Below are 24,507 nucleotides of genomic sequence, written 5' to 3'. Positions count from 1 at the left end.
GGCGTTTATGTGCAGCAGTAACGGCAATTTGCACCCCTCGCTGGCAATTAAAGTCCCCCCTCCCACAGCCAGGGTTTGCTACGGAGGAATAAGGGGCAGGTTATGGCTCCAGACACAATAGGAATAATATACCATTACAAGTCATGCAGTACAGTCTCCCCCTATTCACTTGCCCTGATAATGTGACATGAACCGCAGATTCCTTTGTGACTGTATTAATCTCCAACATACTACTGTATGCGAGTAACGGAGAAAGGCAGAGAAAGATATTATAGCCACCCAGGCTTCTAATGCAGAATCGCTCTGGTCAACTTCTCAAAAACTTTTATGTAGAAAACATGGATGGATTTTTTTTTTGCAAATAATTCTTATTTTCACAATGATTTATATATGCAGTTTTATCAATTTGCAAGTGAGACAAGGTTACGAGCACCTCTGCGCACACACATGAACCGCGTCTAAATGCTTAGCTGGAACATCTACCAATAGGCCACAGCCCTTTCATGAGCTTGCACACAGATGATAAGAAGACGGAACCTTTGCACCCGCTGATAGAACCAGATCACTGAGGTAATAATAGTTTATTACTGGGAGAGAAGCAACGTCAGCTTACCAGGGTGAGAAGGACGGACGGGGTCTTGGTGCTCAAGACAACGGCAATCTGATGGAATGAAAAGTAAATGTTAAACAATGCAAAACACATGCCGCCTATTATTCTTGTACACAGTACACGGAGCTCCTGTTAAGGGTGTCATGCTGTAAAGGTGTCGTGCTGTAAAGGTGTCGTGCTGTAAAGGTGTCGTGCTGTAAAGGTGTCGTGCTGTAAAGGTGTCGTGCTGTAAATCTTTATAGCTGCAGAAAAAAAAACCCTGCTTAACTCATCGAAGCCTACAATACGTCCCAGGTTATAACACCCACCCCTAACACCGTGTCACAAATAAGTGTGCCGCATAGCAGGAGGAGTGTGATGTGTAAAGTATGTTTTGTTTGCCTCAACGACAGCCGAGCAAGAAGATGTAAAAATACAAGCTGCCTGACCTATATCTATTGGTATGAATCACAAACCTATGACTCGCAATGCCGTATACAGAATAAGGATCAGAAGACTATCGTCTCTCTCCGTGCGTCGAGCCCGTATCGCAACGGTGTTCCTTTTCCAGCAAAAAAAAAAACATAAAAAATGCTGGAGTGATAAAAGTGAACTAATTGAGCTTAACTGAAAGTGAAATTGGCGTAGTCGGCGGGAACATTATTAATCACCATGTAATTTGCTGCTCAAGGTTGGGGGCTACTTATACCCCTTTTCCACCAATCTTATAAGCCAGGTTATAGTCGAGGTTTGATGGGAAAGAGTGAGAGAAAAAATTACCCAGGTCACACTACCTGGGAATTCGACCCTGATAACCTGCGGTGTGTACCGGGTCACGCTAAGAGAGTCGGATTACTCACATGAACCGCGACGCAATACACATTGCACCGCCCACTTCAATTGAGACACGCCCACCTCTTGCTTGTTCCTGCTCAAGGGGAGATTCCGGACCCAAAATAGCCGATTGCAGGTACCAGTCATTTATACAGCAACAGTATATACAATAAGTTCCGTCGTGAAATGGAAACTTATATATATATATATTTATTGATTTACTGATATTACAATCCGCTTTTTACTACATTATGGCATCAGCTTTTATCAAAGGTTTAGTGACCATTATAAAAAAAATAATCTGGTCATAAATGTTAAAGGTGCAATTAGATTACCAAGAAATAGAAAACTGTACAGCTGAGCTACCGGCGGCTCTACAGCTCTTGTGGAACTAATAGTCCCAACATGCCCGGCCTGGACGATTACATCTGCTGTGAGCGTTTGCAGTAAAACAGACTGCCGCAAAAGAATAAATATTGATGGTCGCATATCAGCCTAATATGTATTTACTGCTCTAGATTTTCTACAAGCAGGGAACGCGGGCAAATCTCCCCACATCACCAGCAAAGCAGAGATAATCAATGTGCAATACACAGAATGGGTAACACACGCACACACAGAGCACAGTCTATTACAGCAACACAAAGGCAATGTTACAGCAATATCTCTATTTGCCATTAACTAGAGACAGGCTTATTGATGCAGCTCTTATTGATTGACATTGTTGCAAAGAAAAAAAAAAGGCGCTTTTGCCTCTCAGAGATCACTTCTCAGGCGAAGCATGTAACAGACGCGGCACGCCAAAGCCCCGGATAAGAGCCTGGGCGCAGGGGTGAAAGCAGAGCTTAGATGCCATAGACTCGAGCGAGCGAGAGAGGGGGTGCCACTGCGAGTGCGTTACCTGCTCGGAATCCCAATTAAATATTACATGCTATTAAAATGTGCCGACACAGACAGTGGGTTTTCGGATAGGACCGCAGACGCAATCGTCTGCTCACCTTCATCAGGTCGATCTAGCAGCACTGACCGTTCTCTCCTCCCCCAGCACCGGCGGACGTAAAGCTGCAGGAGGGGGTGGAGGGGGGGGCAAATACTCGCCAAACCAGGTACAGGCCCTAAATATTAGGTGCAATTGTACAGCTATACATAGAATATGGGGGTCATTCCGTGTTGTTCGCTCGCTAGCAGTTTGTAGCAGCCGTGCAAACGCTATGCCGCCGCCCACTGGGAGTGTAGTTTAGTTTAGCAGCAGTGCGAACGAATGTATCGCAGAACGACTACAAAAAGTTTTTTTGTGTAGTTTCAGAGTAGCTCAAAACCTACTCAGCGCTTGCGATCACTTCAGACTGTTCAGTTCCTGTTTTGACATCACAAACACGCCCAGCCACGCCTGCGTTTTTCCGAACACTCCCTGAAAACGGTCAGTTGCCACCCGGAAACGCCCACTTCATGTCAATCACTCTGCGGCCACCAGTGCGACTGAAATGCTTCGCTAGACCCTGTGCAAAACTACATTGTTCGTTGTGTTCGTACGAAGCGCATGCGCACTGCGCCACATGCGCAGAATTGACGTTTTTTTAGCCTGATCGCTGCGAACAAATGCAGCTAGAGATCAACTCGGAATGACCCCCATGGACCCCACACAAATGCAGCCTGGCTTTAAACAAACACTTGTGCAAGTTGCTTATATAAAGTGATCCAGAGATCCCCGCGCATTTTGCTTTCGCTGTCTGTAGCACCATGCAATATTCCCAATAATAAAAAGGGAGATGGCACGGGAGGATGGGGCCTATGTAATAAGTACATACTGTATTTAGGATGGTGCAAAGACATAACAATGTGGTTGGTGGGGGTTGGCGGTGGTGGTGGTGGTGGGGGGAGGGGTTAAACTAAAAATGGGTGGGTTTATTAAACGTCTCTATAAACTAGAAGATGTACATAATACAACATAGCAAGTTTATGTGCTGTATGTAACATAGGTGCCAGCTCTGTAGGGGATGTGCGTCACCAATAATTGTTCTGCAACAGCCACTCTTCAGGTCCCCGGAGGAAACACAGGGACGCCTGTGGCTGTAATTGGATATCGGGTCCCCATCAAGTAACATGGTCACTACAAAGTAGGAATGGGTATCGATCGCCAAAAGAAAGATCGATGTTCAAACACACACCAGCCCCCTCCAATACACCATGTATTTGGATGGATTCACAGGGCACAGTGCCTTCATAGAATCAATCCAAACTTCACCGTGTTGCAGCAGAGATAAACTTACCTGTTCCGCATCGCTGCGGCTGCGCTTTTCTTTTTATCAAACCGCGCATGCGCGATTGTAATGGCTGCGCAAGCAGAAAACAAAATTGATTGCGAGAAAGATGGATACAAATTTCACAACTATGTCCTGTATTTAATACAGACATGGGGGTCCCATGTCAATCCTAAAGATCGATTTGGGGTCGCCGACTGGCTATCCCTACTACAGAAGACAGGGACAAGAAAACAGGGAATGCTTCACTTACATCAGACGTGTAGCGGACGTCCTCGATGGCATACTTCTGCTTATAGTGCTCTGGGGGGTGAATTCTGGAAGAACAAGAAATAATGAACAGGTTTTAAATCGGAGCAAAACAGCTGACAATCAATAACAGTCATCAGTGATTCCCGATCAGTCTATGGAGAACCCCAAGAGGCAGGCCTGGCCAACCTGTGGCTCTCCAGCTGTTGTGAAACTACAAGTCCCAGCATGCCGTGCCACAGTTTTGCTATTAGGGAATGCAAAGACTGTGACAGGGCATGCTGGGATGTGTAGTTTCACAACAGCTGTTGGGTGACAGGGTAGAGCTGGTGTCGCTCCTAGCTCTAAATACAGACCAACGCACGAATGGCCCATTTAATCGGCCCATTCAGCTTGAGACAAGTGTAGTCTCAATACAGACAGTGTTCATATCAAAGGTCTTTACATTTATGTATTGGGGTGTTTATTGCCAAAACTGCAGCGGGAAGGGATTTGCGGCATCGAATAACATCAAGGAAAACATCGTCCAATGCTTTAACATAGAGAACTCCAATGTGACTTACTGTACAGCAAGTAATTATTCTTCTGCTGGTAACAGAGATGTAACACTGTTACCAATACCAAAGAGATATATTTATGGTAAAAATCTCCTCTTCTCAGTTTCTGGAAGGGTGCGGGGGGGGGGGGGGGGTGAAGGGCTCTAGGACTCCTAAGAGGGCAAGCTATGTTGGCCATGCCACTTGCAGTTCAATAGCATAATCACAGCACTGACCAGCAGGGGGCGATGGCGTGACTTACAGTGCCAGGCACCTCCCAACCATGTAAGGTACCAAAAAAACAAAAAAAAACAAAAAACAAAGCCTAACAGTGGTTGACAAACTCAATTGAAGCGAATAAAGAATTATAACCATTCATACCAGTGGCGAAACTACTAATGGCCACTGAAAGGGGTGCGTCAGCTATAGGACCTACCAGTGAGGGTTACCCAGAAATTCCGGTCTAACCTTCTGAGCCGCATGCGAGCAAAGCCCCACCTGCCCCCCCCCTATGAATATGCTCAGAATGGCAGAATGAAAGCCTCTGGCAAGATTGGACCTTCCCCCAAATGATGCCGTATTTCTACTCTGGTTCAGACTATGGGGGTCATTTCGACCTGACCGCAGCGATCATGTCAGAACTGCGCATGCACTGCAATGCGCAGGCGCGACGTACGGGTACACAGCGGATCATTGCTGGGCGATGGATTTAACGAAGAATCCATTCGCACAGCCGATCGCAAGGTGATTGACAGGAAGACGGCGTTTGTGGGTGGCAACTGACCGTTTTCTGGGAGTGTTTGGAAAAATGCATGCGTGTCCAAGCGTTTGCAGGGCGGGTGTCTGACGTCAATTCCGGGACCAAAAAGACTAAAGTGATCGCAGCGGCTGAGTAAGTCCAGAGCTACTCAGAAACTGCACAAACTATTTTTGTACCGCTCGGCTGCACATGCGTTCGCACACTTGCAAAGGCGAAAATACACTCCCCCATGGGCGGCGACTATGCGTTTGCACGTCTGCAAAAAGTACCTAGCGAGCGATCAACTCGGAATGACCCCCTATAATCGGTTCATAAGTTAGCAAAAAATGTCCAGCTCACATGTAGATCTATAAGAAACGTTAATATATGCTTATTATTCTGATTTGCAAATCAACTTATTAATTGGGGAATACAGACGTGGGATTTAAAAAACTAAAGACTTTGGATTGGTCTGACAGCCGTGCCATAGTCTACCGCATTTATTCACCGCTACGCAGCAGAAATACCAGATCTATTTACACATGGATATACCTAGTGGATGTAGTGGTGGTAGGAGGGGGTTTGAGGGGGGCACACAATTGTGCGAGACATGCTAAACAGCGCCGAGACCCCCGAATCCCCAGCTAGAGGTGCTGAGCACAGCCCCAACCATTACAGAGAAACAATAATTCCTGTCTGAGCCTTCCCGGGTATTTGCAGAGCTTGCAGGCACTATGAAATGTTGTCTTGTGGATTGGGGATAAAACAGAAGATATGAAGCAAGATGTCACCGCGTTCCCGTTCCTGACATTTACATTTCCTGGAAGGAATGATGTAAAGTGTAAATATTGTTTGAACGCTGCACATAATTATAACCCCAGGGAAAAGCTCCATTTCTAGTGTTACATCTGCTGTGTAAAATACAACAGCGCGATCGCAGGGTTTGGTTTGGGAGAACGTAGCCGAGCAGCCAATTACAGCCAAGCCAATTAGCGCCAATCAAGTGCACAATTCCCAGAATGCTCTGATGTTTGTCAAGTAAACAGATGGACTGTTCCACGTCTCTCACCTCACGTTTAGATGCGACGGCTGCGATCGGAGAAAACAGCACGAATCGCACACAAATTCTTGACGAGTATTGTGTGTGCCAGAGTATATCGTCAGGCGACTTTGCGAGGCGGAAACGTGTGATGGGAGAAGTGTGGCAACAGCCAATCATGACGTAAGAATGGACAACCGTCCAGACAAATGATCTCTAGTCGCGGCTGCTTTGCAATTGCGTTCGGTAGTCGTACATGTGCCATAAACAAGAATCTCTCGGATGTCAAGCAGGTCAACTGAGGGTAATTCAATCCTACCAGCCAGGGGTGGAACATGGCCGCGCACAATAGAAAAAAAATTTGGGGGGAAAGGCCTGGAACTGTTCACCAACCCCAAGGACTCCACACTGCTACTCTACTGAGCGTGCGAAGGGCTGACAAATCGATGTGAAGCCAGACTGCGGTGTCACCCACAACTGCTGAGAAGGGGTCATAGGATGCTGCGCTGAATGCGCTGTAATGCCCCAACCATCCTATATATATACAAAAATACCCTTTTACCTCTTTGGGGTCTATGGCCTTATTCAGGTTTGTTAAAAAAAACAAAAAAAGCACAATAATTAGCAAAACCATGTGCACTGCAGGTGGGGCAGATATAACATGTGCAGAGAGAGTTAGATTTGGGTGTGGCGTGTTCAAACTGAAATCTAAATTGCAGTGTAAAAATAAAGCAGCCAGTATTTACCCTGCACAGAAACAAAATAACCCACCCAAATCTAACTCTCTCTGCACGTTACATCTGCCCCACCTGAGAGTAGGAGCTGATTGGCTGGTACTTTATCTCTCTCTCCATTTTATAACTATTTACGGCTTAATACATCTGGCCCAGGAGCTGGTTGGTTGGTACTTTCTCTCTCTCCAAGACTTAAGGGCCCTACACACTTGCCGATGTGTGCGGCCGATATGAACAATCTTGTTCAGTAATGATCGATAAATTGTTCATATCGCTCAGGGCTGCGCATCTATGAATGATGTGCGGCCCTGCGGTCATTCTTCGTTAGCGCCGGGTCGTTTATGTCTGCAGGCCAGTGTGGACAATATCGTCCATATTAGCACGCAGGGCTATGGGTCAAGGGGACGTCAGGGAGTGAAGAGACTTCACCCCCGTCACCCAGGCCGCTGGGTCGCCCATCGGCCACCTCAGCGCAAATCATCAAACGTGTAGGGGGCTTTAGTACATAGGGGGTCATTCCGAGTTGATCGCTCGCTGCCGATTTTCACAGCACAGCGATCAGTTAAAAAAAAAACTGCAAAACTGCGCAAGCACCGCAATGCACACGCTCGTCATATGGGTACAAACAGCATCGTTGCTGGACAATGCTTCTAGCAAAGAATCCATTCGCACAGCCGATCGCAAGGAGACTGACAGGAAGAGGGCGTTTGTGGGTGTCAACTGACCGTTTTCAGGGAGTGGTTGGAAAAACGCAGCCGTGTCCAAGCGCTTGCAGGGCGGGTGTCTGACGTCAATTCCGGGACCGGATAGGCTGAAGTGATCGCAGCGGCTGAGTAACTTCACACCTACTCAGAAACTGCACAAAACGTTTTCGTCCCGCTCAGCTGCACATGCGATCGCACACTTGCAAAGCAAAAGTACACTCCCCCGTGGGCGGCGACTATGCGTTTGCACGGCTGCAAAAAGTAGCTAGCGAGCGATCAACTCGGAATGAGGGCCATAGACCCCTTTGTCTCTTATTACACAGTCTTCTTTTGTTACAGTTTTGTTCCCAAAGGACAATCCGGACGCCGTGTGTCTGGTTAAGGTCACCAATGCGATAAGGCGGAATCCTACATCCAATTCTCACACAGCGGCGTATGTCACAGAGGACAGTGATTACCATTCAGTGCGGTTGATTATAAAGAAAAGGGAATTCAAATTCGGAAAGTTTGGGGTTTAGTTACAAAGCGTCGCTGTGGGACCTGGCTCCTCCCATCACGTTTATGCCCAATATTTATAAGGGCATAATGTAAATTGTAGCTTTGCGCCACAATGGGAGGAGCCATGATGATGAGAATCGTGTCAACGTCTCGCTACGCCCTTGACCCTTGGTCCCACTTGCTGGGCAAATGTGCTCCTTTGGCGTATGACTTGAAAATGCCATGCATATAGGTTCCGTTAGTGGGTGTGGCTGCTCAGTAACGGGCTACGGTCATAAGGGCAACCACTATTAGTCAACATGAATTCGGTCGACATGTACTAGGTCGACATGAGTTTTTCACATTTTTTTTTTATTTTTTGATCTTTTTCATACTTTACGATCCACGTGGACTACAATTGGGAACGGTAATCTGTGCCGAGCGCAGCAAGGGGAGACGGTGCACTAATTGGGGTTCCCCGTCACTTTACACAGAAAACGACACCAAAAACAGTCAATAAACTCGTGTCAACATATTGACCATGTTGACCAATAGTGGTCAACCTAATACCCCTCAGTAACCCACAGAGCTGGCGCTCCTATGACGCAGGGAACATTGTAGCTGCATGGCTATGAATATAGAGGTTGACCTTAGTGCAGTAGTAAGTGGGGGGATTGTATATAGAGACGGGATTTGGCGTAACAGACCAATATACTGGCTAAAGCAACTAAGGGTTTCCTGGATTATGTTTTTGGGGACAGGACTTCCAACCATACACGGTACTCAACGCGAGGTCTTCCCAGAGGCCTACAACTCCCTACAACTAAAACGTCTTTCCGTGGCTTTTCCCATTGCTTGGCTACAATGATTACAGAAATTAATTTAAGCAAGTAGCAGTGGCGCACGCAGGGGGGGGGTTCCGAGCACCCAGAAAAACCCCCCTCCACCATTTTTTTTTTTTTTTGCTGCATGAGTATTATTAATGGCTGTCTAGCATCCTCTGCAGCCTGCTGTCTACCTGGTGGCACTTTATTTTAATTATAGTACATATATATCCATGTGCATACATATATACACACAAATATATGGTATATGATATATACATATAATATATATACACGCACACGTTTAATATGCTATGTGTGTATATATATATATATATATATATATATATATATATATATATATATACACATATATACACACACACACACACGTTAAATATGCTATGTGTGTGTGTGTGTGTGTATGTACACATATATATATATATATATATATATATATATCTCTATATATATATATATATATCTCTATATATATATATATATCTCTATATATATATCTATATATATATATATATATATATATATATATATATATATATATATATATACACACAAACAAATATAGAAAACCACAGCACTCGCCACCCCAGAAGCGGGGTGCAGTGTCTGCACTCACCACTCATAGGGTGGGGTGCATGCAGCCCATGGCCACCTACCCAAATACATACAAAATAGAGAATTCAGCACTCACCATAGCAAGCTCACTTGTCCTCACAACATCAATAAATAAATAAATGATGGGGGTTTAGTTGGTGGATTGGCCAATGCACGGAAGCCTGCATACCGATTTTCAAGGTACCCCACCTTCATGCAGGTCCTACACTATCACAAAGCCTAAAGAATTAAAACCTGGCAACTGTATCACATATAATTCCTTTTCATGCACCCTGTGTAATCTTAATTGTTCTAAACCTGTGTCAGCTGCTCCTTAGTAATTTATCGGCTGTGTCAGGTGACTAGTATGCCTTTAAAAGCCACTAGATATGTGGCAGGCATACATTAAACCTAGTGGGCATATTTGCAGTTATATTATATGTGATACAGTTGCCAGGTTTTAATTCTTTAGGCTTTGTGATAGTGTAGGACCTGCATGAAGGTGGGGTACCTTGAAAATCGGTATGCAGGCTTCCGTGCATTGGCCAATCCACCAACTAAACCCCCATCATTTATTTATTGATGTTGTGAGGACAAGTGAGCTTGCTATGGTGAGTGCTGAATTCTCTATTTTGTGTATATATATATATATATATATATATATATATATATATATATATATAAAAACTCCAATGGTCGGCACTCACGTCTGTCCCATATGTAAAGCTTGCCAAGGTGCTGCGTCGACAGAAAGCATGTAGGTTCACCCAGAAAACGGCACTCACTGGTCTCACAAGAAAGTACTGGACAACGTCCTCTTAATCAACGTTTCGGGTTTATTTCAACCCATCATCAGGATACACATAACGTTACGTGTATCCTGATGATGGGTTGAAATAAACCCGAAACGTTGATTAAGAGGACGTTGTCCAGTACTTTCTTGTGAGACCAGTGAGTGCCGTTTTCTGGGTGAACATATATATATATCTATATATATATATATATATATATCTATCTACATCTATATATATCTCTATCTATACACGTACACACTAGTTTTACGGACCCAGCATATGCTGTGTCACCTCAGTCCCCACGCCCGTACTTGGCTCCACCCAGTTCTGGAAACACCCCCCACCCCCCCCCATGCAAATCCTGCGTTTGCCACTGAGTAGGACTCCAAAGTCCCTAATTACCATTGTCCCACCGATCTTCTTCTTGCCGAATGGCGAACATATTTATTCCCATAATGATAATTGGTTTGTCTTTTATTCCTGTATTTACCCACTGACCTCCACCTAAAACTACAATTTAAGAGCTGGGCAGAGTTTCCCTTTAAGCACCGCAATAAATTGCCCCTTCCATATGGAATAAGGGGTGGCTGTAATCCGGAAACGGAGCGCCGCAACTATAAAGAGAGAGACAATAAGTTGCAAGAAATAACCTCAGCCGACCCTCTAATTCTTGTAAGAAAAACAGACTTCTGAAAATATCAGTTTGCCATAATTTCCAATCAACTCTTCAAGCTGTGCTCGTCTTAGACAAGGGGGAAAAAAAATAAAAAATTAACATTACGATCCTTAAACAGAATAAACATAGGAAGAACTCTGTTACTTTGGTTACAGCAGTCCCCAACACTTCCTCTGAGCATTGCCAAAAAAAAGAAAAAATTTACATTTTTAATATGAAGGAAATGAGAGGCTAGCGAACGTGGGTTGACAGCACCACTTATCGAATGCATAAATCACACTCCTCTCATAATTAGTCGATTACACGTAAATATACATTAATGGTAATATCATTCACAGGTCTTCATTTTAAAACACAGAATGCATTTCCAATCACGCACTTTAAAAGGTAATAATATTAAGAGCCGGTGAACCGAACCGGCGAAGCATCTGTCGCGCAATATGCTGTACTCTCCGAGTTTCTCCAATCAATATATTGAGTCATTCTGACATTTAAAATGAATAAGAAGTAAATGGCAGCATGATTTTAATTAGACAAATTGAAAAAGCATGACCGAGCTAGTGGTTAATTTATTTCCTGGGAATTAGTCCGTTCCGCACTTACCTGACGGCCCCGTGTGAGGAAGGAATAATTAACGGCTCTCCCGGGAAGTGCTGCGAGATGTATAGGCGGCGTGCGGGGGTTATATGTGAAGGCTAAAAGCCAGATGGAGTATGACTATTTCTAAAACTATTTTCTCACGTTTGTGACTAGTATACCCGTCTATTCAAAGTGTCGTTATAATGCAGAGGTCGCAGTAATCCCAGCGCAGGGAGTTACATTTCAACACTTGTTTTTGCTAAAATCTTGTTCACTTAGGAAAAAACGGATTCATTATCTGCTGTATTTATCAAAGGAAGAAAAAGTAACTTTTTCTTATACGCTATAAATAATTCAAATGGTTGGAGCCCCCTTGGCAACTTCAACTTACTGGTTTGTATGGATGTTAAAATACAGTTTGTGTATTTCTTGTTATGTTTTCTTGAACGCATCCGCAACACTTTACTGTGCAATATTAATGTGCAATAACAAACAAGAACAAAAAAAAGTAACAGAAAATACAAAATAACAACAACAAAAGTAACACTATAAAAAGTAACAACAAAAAAGTAAAAAAAAATAGATTAACAATAAGAAAAGCAACAAGAAAAAAATAAATAGTAACAACAAAAAAGTAAAAATATAAAATAAAAATAAGAATTTACTTACCGATAATTCTATTTCTCGTAGTCCGTAGTGGATGCTGGGAACTCCGTAAGGACCATGGGGAATAGCGGCTCCGCAGGAGACTGGGCACAAAAGTAAAGCTTTAGGACTACCTGGTGTGCACTGGCTCCTCCCCCTATGACCCTCCTCCAAGCCTCAGTTAGGATACTGTGCCCGGACGAGCGTACACAATAAGGAAGGATTCTGAATCCCGGGTAAGACTCATACCAGCCACACCAATCACACCGTATAACCTGTGATCTGAACCCAGTTAACAGCATGATAACAGAGGAGCCTCTGGAAAGATGGCTCACAACAATAATAACCCGATTTTTGTAACAATAACTATGTACAAGTATTGCAGACAATCCGCACTTGGGATGGGCGCCCAGCATCCACTACGGACTACGAGAAATAGAATTATCGGTAAGTAAATTCTTATTTTCTCTGACGTCCTAGTGGATGCTGGGAACTCCGTAAGGACTATGGGGATTATACCAAAGCTCCCAAACGGGCGGGAGAGTGCGGATGACTCTGCAGCACCGAATGAGAGAACTCCAGGTCCTCCTCAGCCAGGGTATCAAATTTGTAGAATTTAGCAAACGTGTTTGCCCCTGACCAAGTAGCTGCTCGGCAAAGTTGTAACGCCGAGACCCCTCGGGCAGCCGCCCAAGATAAGCCCACCTTCCTTGTGGAATGGGCTTTCACAGATTTTGGCTGTGGCAGGCATGCCACAGAATGTGCAAGCTGAATTGTACTACAAATCCAGCGAGCAATAGTCTGCTTAGAAGCAGGAGCACCCAGCTTGTTGGGTGCATACAGGATAAACAGCGAGTCAGATTTCCTGACTCCAGCCGTCCTGGAAACATATATTTTCAGGGCCCTGACTACGTCCAGCAACTTGGAGTCCTCCAAGTCCCTAGTAGCCGCAGGTACCACAATAGGCTGGTTCAGGTGAAACGCTGAAACCACCTTAGGGAGAAATTGAGGACGAGTCCTCAATTCTGCCCTGTCCGAATGAAAAATTAGGTAAGGGCTTTTATAGGATAAAGCCGCCAATTCTGAGACACGCCTGGCTGAAGCCAGGGCCAACAGCATTACCACTTTCCATGTGAGATATTTTAAGTCCACAGTGGTGAGTGGTTCAAACCAATGTGATTTTAGGAACCCCAAAACTACATTGAGATCCCAAGGTGCCACTGGAGGCACAAAAGGAGGTTGTATATGCAGTACCCCCTTGACAAACGTCTTTCTTCTGGAAGAAAATCGACAGGGCCGAAATTTGAACCTTAATGGACCCTAATTTTAGGCCCATAGACAGTCCTGTTTGCAGGAAATGCAGGAAACGACCCAGTTCAAATTCCTCTGTAGGGGCCTTCCTGGCCTCGCACCACGCAACATATTTACGCCAAATACGGTGAAAATGTTGTGCGGTTACATCCTTCCTGGCTTTGATCAGGGTAGGGATGACTTCATCCGGAATGCCTTTTTCCTTCAGGATCCGGCGTTCAACCGCCATGCCGTCAAACGCAGCCGCGGTAAGTCTTGGAACAGACAGGGTCCCTGCTGGAGCAGATCCCTTCTTAGAGGTAGAGGCCACGGTTCCTCTGTGAGCATCTCTTGAAGTTCCGGGTACCAAGTCCTTCTTGGCCAATCCGGAGCCACGAGTATAGTCCTTACTCCTCTCCTTCTTATGATTCTCAGTACCTTGGGTATGAGAGGCAGAGGAGGGAACACATACACTGACTGGTACACCCACGGTGTTACCAGAGCGTCCACAGCTATTGCCTGAGGGTCCCTTGACCTGGCGCAATACCTGTCTAGTTTTTTGTTGAGGCGGGACGCCATCATGTCCACCTTTGGTTTTTCCCAACGGTTTACAATCATGTGGAAGACTTCTGGAAGAAGTCCCCACTCTCCCGGGTGGAGGTCGTGTCTGCTGAGGAAGTCTGCTTCCCAGTTGTCCACTCCCGGAATGAACACTGCTGACAGTGCTATCACATGATTTTCCGCCCAGCGAAGAATCCTTGCAGCTTCTGCCATTGCCCTCCTGCTTCTCGTGCCGCCCTGTCTGTTTACGTGGGCGACTGCCGTGATGTTGTCCGACTGGTTCAACACCGGCTGACCCTGAAGCAGAGGTCTTGCTTGGCTTAGAGCATTGTAAATGGCCCTTAGTTCCAGGATATTTATGTGAAGTGACGTTTCCAGGCTTGACCACAAGCCCTGGAAATTTCTTCCCTGTGTGACTGCTCCCCAGCCTCTCAGGCTGGCATCCGTGGTCACCAGGATCCAGTCCTGAATGCCGAATCTGCGGCCCTCTAGAAGATGAGCACTCTGCAACCACCACAGGAGAGACACTCTTGTCCTTGGGGACAGGGTTATCCGCTGATGCATGTGAAGATGCGATCCGGACCATTTGTCCAGCAGATCCCACTGAAATGTTCTTGCGTGGAATCTGCCGAATGGAATCGCTTCGTAGGAAGCCACCATTTTTCCCAGGACCCTTGTGCATTGATGCACTGAGACCCGGTCTGGTTTCAGAAGGTTTCTGACTAACTCGGATAACTCCCTGGCTTTTTCTTCCGGAAGAAACACCTTTTTCTGGACTGTGTCCAGAATCATCCCTAGGAACAGCAGACGTGTCGTCGGAATCAGCTGTGATTTTGGGATATTTAGAATCCACCCGTGCTGTCGTAACACTACTTGAGATAGTGCTACTCCGACTACTAACCGTTCCTTGGATCTTGCCCTTATCAGGAGATCGTCCAAGTAAGGGATAATTAAGACGCCTTCTCTTCGAAGAAGTATCATCATTTCGGCCATTACCTTGGTAAAGACCCGGGGTGCCGTGGACAATCCAAACGGCAGCGTCTGAAACGGATAGTGACAGTTCTGTACCACAAACCTGAGGTACCCTTGGTGAGAAGGGTAAATTGGGACATGGAGGTAAGCATCCTTGATGTCCAGAGACACCATATAGTCCCCTTCTTCCAGGTTCGCGATCACTGCTCTGAGTGACTCCATCTTGAACTTGAACCTTTGTATGTAAGTGTTCAAAGATTTCAGATTTAAAATAGGTCTCACCGAGCCGTCCGGCTTCGGTACCACAAACAGCGTTGAATAATACCCCTTGCCCTGTTGCAGGAGGGGTACCTTGATTATCACCTGCTGAGAATACAGCTTGTGAATGGCCTCCAATACCGCCTCCCTGTCGGAGGGAGACGTCGGTAAAGCAGACTTTAGGAACCGGCGAGGGGGAGGTGTCTCGAATTCCAATTGTACCCCTGAGATACCACCTGAAGGACCCAGGGGTCTACCTGCGAGTGAGCCCACTGCGCGCTGAAATTCTTGAGACGTGCCCCCACCGTGCCTAAGTCCGCTTGTAAAGCCCCAGCGTCAAGCTGAGGACTTGGCAGAAGCGGGAGAGGGCTTCTGTTCTTGGGGATTTGCTGTCTGTTGCAGCCTTTTTCCCCTTCCTCTGCCCCGGGGCAGAAATGAGGAGCCTTTCGCTCGCTTGCCCTTATGGGGACGAAAGGACTGCGCCTGATAATACGGCGTCTTCTTATGTTGAGAGGCGACCTGGGGTAAAAATGTGGATTTCCCAGCTGTTGCCGTGGCCACCAGATCTGACAGACCTACCCCAAATAACTCCTCCCCTTTATAAGGCAATACTTCCATATGCCGTTTGGAATCCGCATCACCTGACCACTGTCGCGTCCATAACCCTCTTCTGGCAGAAATGGACAGCGCACTTACTTTTGATGCCAGTCGGCAAATATCCCTCTGTGCATCACGCATATATAGAAATGCATCTTTTAAATGCTCTATAGTCAATAATATACTGTCCCTGTCTAGGGTATCAATATTTTCAGTCAGGGAATCCGACCACGCCAACCCAGCACTGCACATCCAGGCTGAGGCGATTGCTGGTCGCAGTATAACACCAGTATGTGTGTAAATACATTTTAGGATACCTTCCTGCTTTCTATCAGCAGGATTCTTAAGGGCGGCCGTCTCAGGAGAGGGTAGAGCCCTTGTTCTTACAAGCGTGTGAGCGCTTTATCCACCCTAGGGGGTGTTTCCCAACGCGCCCTAATCTCTGGCAGGAAAGGATATAATGCCAATAATTTTTTAGAAATTATCAGTTTTTTATCGGGGGAAACCCACGCCTCATCACACATCTCATTTAATTCATCTGATTCAGGAAAAACTACAGGTAGTTTTTTCTCACCGAACATAATACCCTTTTTAGTGGTATTAGTATTATCAGAAATATGTAAAACATTTTTCATTGCCTCAATCATGTAACGTGTGGCCCTACTGGAAGTCACGTTTGTCTCTTCCCCGTCGACACTGGAGTCAGTATCCGTGTCGACGTCTGTATCTACCATCTGAGGTAACGGGCGTTTTAGAGCCCCTGATGGCTTTTGAGATGCCTGGACAGGCACAAGCTGAGTAGCCGGCTGTCTTATGTCGTCAACTGTTTTTTGCAAAGAGCTGACACTGTCACGTAATTCCTTCCATAAGATCATCCACTCAGGTGTCGACTCCCTAGGGGGTGACATCTCCCCCGCCTCCACATCATTTTCCTCCTCATACATGTCGACACAACGTACCGACACACAGCACACACACAGGGAATGCTCTGACAGAGGACAGGACCCCACTAGCCCTTTGGGGAGACAGAGGGAGAGTATGCCAGCACACACCAGAGCGCTATATATATATATACAGGAATACCACTATAAAATGTGCTTTTCCCTTTATAGCTGCTATTTGTAATTATTACGCCAATTAGTGCCCCCCTCTCTTTTTTACCCTGTTTCTGTAGTGCAGGACTGCAGGGGAGAGTCAGGGAGACGTCCTTTCAGCGGAGCTGTGAAGGAAAATGGCGCCTGTGTGCTGAGAAGATAGGCTCCGCCCCCTTCTCGGCAGCCTTTTCTCCCGCTTTTATGTGGAATCTGGCAGGGGTTAAAATTCATCCATATAGCCCTGGGGGCTATATGTGATGTATTTTCGCCAGCCAAGGTGTTTCTATTGCTGCTCAGGGCGCCCCCCCCTAGCGCCCTGCACCCTCAGTGACCGGAGTGTGAAGTGTGCTGAGGAGCAATGGCGCACAGCTGCAGTGCTGTGCGCTACCTTGGTGAAGACAGGATGTCTTCTGCCGCCGATTTTCCGGACCTCTTCTTGCTTCTGGCTCTGTAAGGGGGCCGGCGGCGCGGCTCTGGGACCGGACTCCGAGGCTGGGCCTGTGTTCGGTCCCTCTGGAGCTAATGGTGTCCAGTAGCCTAAGAAGCCCAATCCACTCTGCACGCAGGTGAGTTCGCTTCTTCTCCCCTTAGTCCCTCGATGCAGTGAGCCTGTTGCCAGCAGGTCTCACTGCAAATAAAAAAAACCTAAAACTAAACTTTCACTAAGAGCTCAGGGGAGCCCCTAGTGTGCACCCTTCTCGGTCGGGCACAAAAATCTAACTGAGGCTTGGAGGAGGGTCATAGGGGGAGGAGCCAGTGCACACCAGGTAGTCCTAAAGCTTTACTTTTGTGCCCAGTCTCCTGCGGAGCCGCTATTCCCCATGGTCCTTACGGAGTTCCCAGCATCCACTAGGACGTCAGAGAAAAATAGGTTAATAAGAAAAGCAACAAGAAAAAAAAAAAGTAACAAAAAAAAGAAAAGAAGAGAAAACTAAACAAAATATACCAGATGGACGAAATACACAGAAGGTTAACATAACTAAAAGGAGGAACGGACAGGGCTGCCCGTAATGGGGTCATCTATCGGGGGAGGGCAGGGGGTGGCGACACCACCGTCATGGTAAAATGTTATGTCTTATTACATTTATTTGCTTTAACCACCTCAACACATTGTAAAATATATTTGTTCTGAACTTAGCGAGTTATCTATTGCGTTGAAAGAGAACATTTTTCAAACTCATCTCCCAAGGAGAGGCAGGACAAGGATCAAATTTGGATGATGGGACCCACAGTTCTGGGTTGCCGTGGTTACAAAGCAATAAACTAAAATGAGGCGCACAGCCTCCTTAAATGCCACCTGACTGTGTTACTATTTTGCATTGCAAGCTTCTAACTTGGTACTGTATTAAGAATATTAAGCGTGACCAGCCCCCACCCCTCCTGCGCAATAAGCAGACACGGGACGATGGCCGTGACATTATACCGCGCTCCTAAGTGAAATCCTAGTGGGGGTTTCTGTGAGTCTAATTTTTTTTGCAGGAAATGTCAAGGTTTTCCAGACCGACCTCAGATTAGCCAGGTGTATTGGAAAACATGAAATATAATGTCAATTTAACTCCAGAAAATATGCCGCCGTGACAAGGACAGTGCGCCGGTACAAATTCAACCCTGGACATCTGATCTATATTTGGATGTTGTATAGCTCAAGCCAGACTCTACAGGCTTTTATAAGGCGGCCTCAAACCCAACGCCCTCGTTAACGACTATAGATAAAAAGTTTTACTTAAATAGGCAAATGGACCGCAAACATCTCAGAAATGAATATTGCACACTACAGTGATAATTATAATTAATCCTAAAGATTTAAAACAATGAAATAAAATAAATAACTTAAAAAGGTTCCCGTAGTGCAGTACAATAAAAAAATAAAAATCGAGCATCGAACAAATCGTGCTATTCACCAATATGTCTGTGTATTTTGTCTTCATTTATGCTATAGTGCTGCGGCCAATTTTGTATATTGTTCAAAGTGCGACGCCCACTTGCAGCGGTGCAAATCCATCTTGTTGCGACTTTGAACGCGCCATGGTAGCTTGCATCAGCCCGTGGTCAGGCGCAGTTTCTCCATCTGAGAATTGCGCGCTGTGTGAGCGGCTGTGCGTCAATAGACGCAGCTGCTGTGAGCGACACACCAGTCATCTGCCTAGCCACCCCAGATACCTGCTAGTAGCACCCACTAAAACACACAATCCCTGCGGCCAAATCTGCTCTGCGCCTCCACCCGGTGACCACCCAGACGCATGCACAGTGCGATGGCGGATGCAAGCGTTGTAAGGGGGTGCAGTGGTACGCCCCTGAGTGAGTCTGGCAGGAGACCGAGGCACAGCGAGTGCCTAGTGAGGCTCCGTACACTGGATTATGAATGCAGCCATAGAAAACACTTGTGGGGATGGAAACGCATTGCCGGGCCGCACAGCAACACTGGGGGGAGGACGCAACAATGGCGGTAAAACCCGGTGAATGCTCAGAAAGGTCAGCTCTTTTGGGAGAGCAGAATGGGAGCTTCCGGAGGGTGACCCTGACCTCCAGGCCCCTTAGCATTTGCACCCCCCTAGGGTATTAGTAGTTCTGCCACCGACAAATCCAGGATAATAACAAATAAAGGTCCAAATTACATGAAAAGGAAGCGTCTTACTGTGTAGACCTGACTGTAAGCAACAGCCATTTTGTTCTCCCTCAATAACCATACAGCAGTACAACGAGAGACACATTATATATGGATAACAGACAGCACAAACACTACAATCACAGGTGTACTGTGGCAATGGGAGCTGCACCGCCCCATGTGACGGGCATAAACGACTCTGATTGGCTACAACCCACTGACAGCTTACTGTCTACGCTCAGCTCCAGCCTATCCCCTTCTATGGAAGAGACCTTAGACCAAGCAGCAGCGGCGTGCCGGTAACTTACTTCCCCATCCACACAGCGTAGCTCTCCGGAAGTTTCGGCACAAAGAGGATAGATTTTCCTGTATCGACATCGATGGCTCCGTAGCAGCCCGACTCGGTCACCCCGAACGTCCAGTGAAAGAAGGATTCCTGAGGAAAGCAAAGAAATACCAATTCTGAGACATGTGGGTAAATTTACTAAGATGGGATGTTGCCCATAGCAACCAATCAGATTCTCCTTCTCATTTATCTAGCACGTTCTAGAAGATAATACCTGGAATCTGATTGGTTGCTATGGGCAACATCACATCTTAAATAGAACTCCCATCTTAGTAAATTTACCTCATGGTCTCATCAGTGTAATCCCCACAAGGCTGGACAGAAGCAATGTGGCCCGCTGGCTCTACTGTATACTGTATCCATCAACTATATATACTGTATCCATCAATATATACTGTACCCATCACTATATACTGTGCCCATCATCTGCACAATGTGGAGGTATACATTCTGCGGGCGAGACTCATTTTTGGCAGACCATATCCTATCCACTCATTAGGAGCGATAGGGTGCATCCTTCCTGTACGAATACTTTCGCCCACACAATGGCCGCCTCCACAGGAAGAACTATATTGAACCTACCCTGCAGCAATACACGGTGTATGAGAATTGGTTCGTCGATTCCCGGATGACCAAAGCCCGATCCTGTTTTATTACAGAATATCTATCTTTCAGAACACAAGCTTCTCCTTCAGTGCTGTAGAGATTTGCTTTTAAACTAACCCAATAGGAAACGTATGGGATTTACGTGTAGCGCTTCTGTTGCTGCTTATTACCAAATGTAACAGGCAGCGGATTTTCACAGAGCAGAGGTTAGGGCGAGTTAGCGTTCACATTTAAAGCAGCAACGCTTGTTAAGGGGCAGGCCGAGGTTGGTTTTGCCTTTGTAAAAACGGACGCTTTAAATCTGACTGCTACGGATGTGTCCTCAATGCATCTGGTCTCAATACGCCACGCAGCGAGAGGTGCCTGGCGCAAGGGAGCGGACAGGTCCCGTTAAACTCCGCTAATAATGGTGGTCTTTTTGTGGCAAAAATGCGTCTTACGGGCGCACAAGGAGAATGCGGATTCATTTGATTTGCAGTACTTGTATTTTGTGTGTGACGGAGACTGTATACGGAGCGGAACAGAATTTGGAAAAAAGCTGCGGCTGCTACACTGTAGCACTTCGTATACAGATTCAGAGACTCAGTCGGACACGGATATATACAAGCGCCGCATGTCTAACAGTCTCCTGGGGCGTCCTAGTCACATTGCGTAGCGACAAAGACACCCGGCGCTAGCAGAGTCTCACGAGACCTGGCACACTGAGAGGGGCGATTTGGCGCAACTGCAGCAAAGATCGCCAGCAGATACCATTCGTACAGGGCCTGCGGATCCCACCGGATTTCCACAAAGACGCTTCATCCTGACTATACAAGAAACGGAGGCACAAGCGCAAATCTACGCAGCGAGCATAAGACGTCACCTGTCGGAAGAGGACGCCGGTGTCCGTGCAGTATCTGTTGGTCTCCTCTCCTCCATGCAGCAGCACAATGGACGACTTGGGAACATCTCGGTTGTTCCGCAGCCTATCACAGAGGCGTTTCCTGTTCAGGGCAAACAGGGCGGCTGGAACTTTCAGCGTTTCGTTCCCGAGCCAAAACGACGGTCTGTAGCGGAGAAAAAACAAAGGGTTGTTGAATATTCCAGGCAAACGAAGAGAGACGAGGGGTGTGATATGGTGTGTGTGTGTGTGTGTGTGTGTGTGTGTGTGTGTGTGTGTGTGTGTGTGTGTATGTGTGTGTATGTGTATATATATATATATATATATATATATATATATATATACATACACACATACACACACACATATATACATTATATATATATATATATATATATATATATATATATATACACACACACACATATATACATATACACACACATATATACATATACACACACATATATACATATACACACACATATACATACATACACACACACATATATATACACAAATATACATACACAAATTATAGGTATTCTGCAGGTGGGAAATAGGAAAACTATGTAATCAGAATCTTAATAAACCTCCCCTAAGGAGATAAATAGGGGGTTGACATAATGACGTCATTATTGATGCGTGGTTTGCGTTGCGTGAACGATAACACCCAAACGGACAATCGGATCAAAATATGGACCGCACCGCCAGTGTGTAGAATTTAATAAACTGCAAAACACCGCTGTCACTTTTTAGCGTATCTGCTGCGGACGCTCCTCAGGTAACGCCAAGAACCACGGATTAATATTTACTTACATTAAGACGTCTCAAATTTACATCTCTATAGATTTACCAGATTTTTAACGCTCGTTTATATTTACAACAGTGACAATCAGAAACTCCCGTACGCAGAACGGGTAGAACAGCAAGTATTATATAAAACAAGGATTGTGTCGTATACAGACACAGGGATCATTGCAGCATGTGGATCTATAGGAACGGCAGCCAGGACCCACAAATGTTCCCACTGCATATGGCACCGATAGGCTTTAATTAAACATTTAAGCTGTAGAAAGCAAGCTGTCCTTGCCCGGAATTGTATTATGGAAGAGCACAATCATTTGCTTTAGCTGTTCCAGGCCTGGCTGAAATCCCCACGCCACCCCCCTTCCTTCTGTTTCCTAGTGTCTCTGGTCTCTTTCCTTCATTAGAGTTGGTAGAGCCATAGTACTAGGGCGTTAGCTGCTTCTACAAGGATTGCATCTATATCCCCTTCGCCGATAGGACCAGGATGTGACATCAGGTGAGGGCGGAAGTTCTTTTATGCCCTTAAAGCATTTCTATTTTCTCTCAAATCTAGGTTACTTGTAGGCTATTTTCTTTTATTTAAGCTCAATGATACCTTTGCGGGCTTGCTTGGCTCACTGTGCTTCGGGCCCGGTGGCTCGTTCTGCGCGACACAGGTTATTGTTCCCAATAGATGGTAACGTTGACCCAGTGCATGATGGGAAAAGTCCTATCAGCGAAGAGGATCTAGGCGCTACCAAAAGGAGAGGTTTATACATCAGGTTCCTGCAAAAAGCACCCAGGTGACGTCATTGTAAGTGAACTTCAGTTTAGGTGAGGTTTTTATTAGACTTTGAGGGGTATATTTACAAAAGTGCGGGTTTACGGAACAAGAAGATGTTGTCCACAGCAACCAATCAGATTCTACTTATTTATCTAGCACCTTCTAGAACAGTGGTTCTCAAACTCGGTCCTCAGGACCCCACACGGTTCACGTTTTCCATGTCACCCGGCAGGAGGACTGTGTATGACCAACTGTCCCTTTGCAAAAATTTCCAGATGACCTGGAAAACATGAACCGTGTGGGGTCCTGAGGACTGAGTTTGAGAACCCGTGTTCTAGAAGATGGAGTCTGACTGGTTGCTATAGCAACATCTCCACTTCTATAAACCCATACTTTTCATAAATATACCCAGCCAAGAATTTTAAGCTCCAAACGGGACGAGATTGAGTTTTCTGAACAATATTTTCCGAATATGAGCGCAATATTAGAGCTTCTTTCATTACGTATAATATATTGTATATGTGTCTTTTTTTTTTTCTTTTTTTTTGCGGTGTCAAAATGTGTCGCTCTTGTCATTAAGCCAGTACATCTGTAACCTTTTAATCCAGGAACTTTCCTCTTGTATCTGGGTTTTGCAATTTACAGCCCGCCTCAGGAACAAGCCGAGACAGGACACTGTAATGTCAGACCTTATAGCGCGCAGCGTGCTTAGTACTGTGAATGGAACAAGGCTACGTCCTGCGCCAAATGGCCAAACTTAAACATAACATTTGTGCTTTTAAAACTAAAGAAACAAACCTCTAGAAAGGAACGAGTCTCGGAAAGCGTGCTCAGAAATATTACCGGCCGCAATAACATTACGATGCTGCACTTTGCAGAGTAATAAACATCTTAAGGTGAGAGAGGTTCTGCAAAAAAGACGACTTCCAAATATGTATCAAAATTGCATCAACTCTGCAGGTTACACATAATATATATATATATATATATATATATATATATATATATATATATATATATAAGATTTTTCGATCTTAAGGGGCAGATGTACCAAGCCTTGGAGAGAGATAAAGTGGAGAGGGATAAACTACCGCTTTACCGGCTTTTGGCATAGTCATGTTTGCGCCTATATTTTAATGGCGGTACCAGCCCTCCCCCTGATCTACAGCCGTGCGTCTGACTGTGCAAGCCACCTCCCAGCACATTTCTGATACTGTGGGGTATATTTACTAAGATTCGTAATTTCCGAAAATAGGTCAAAGTTCAATCACGAATGACATCGAGAGTGTAAAACTGCAACTTTTTGAATTTATTACGATGGATTTACTAAGCTGTCGTATTCGTGTTTTTCTTTTCTTCCGATGTCGATGTCATTCGGTTTTTTTTTCCTAATTTTACGGCAGTGATTAGCAAAACACTGCCTTTTTTTT

The 24,507-nt window shown here is 45.6% G+C and overlaps 1 protein-coding gene across 1 annotated transcript in view; it reads right to left on the bottom strand.

Moving 5' to 3' along the window:
• Window positions 1-24,507, bottom strand: part of PEPD (peptidase D) — a 331,359-nt gene that overhangs the window by 287,591 nt on the left and 19,261 nt on the right. Inside the window, exons 2-5 of the mRNA XM_063945985.1 lie at window positions 21,487-21,670; window positions 19,981-20,108; window positions 3,938-4,001; window positions 614-661 (exon numbers count right to left, since the gene is read on the bottom strand). Coding sequence (XP_063802055.1) covers window positions 614-661; window positions 3,938-4,001; window positions 19,981-20,108; window positions 21,487-21,670 — 424 coding nt within the window. The remainder of the gene's footprint in view (window positions 1-613; window positions 662-3,937; window positions 4,002-19,980; window positions 20,109-21,486; window positions 21,671-24,507) is intronic.

This window comes from Pseudophryne corroboree, chromosome 11 (genome assembly GCF_028390025.1).
Source record: "Pseudophryne corroboree isolate aPseCor3 chromosome 11, aPseCor3.hap2, whole genome shotgun sequence".
Taxonomy (NCBI): Eukaryota; Metazoa; Chordata; class Amphibia; order Anura; family Myobatrachidae; genus Pseudophryne; species Pseudophryne corroboree.
Note: the sequence above shows the minus strand (reverse complement) of the source record. Positions and strands in the feature narration are given on the sequence as shown.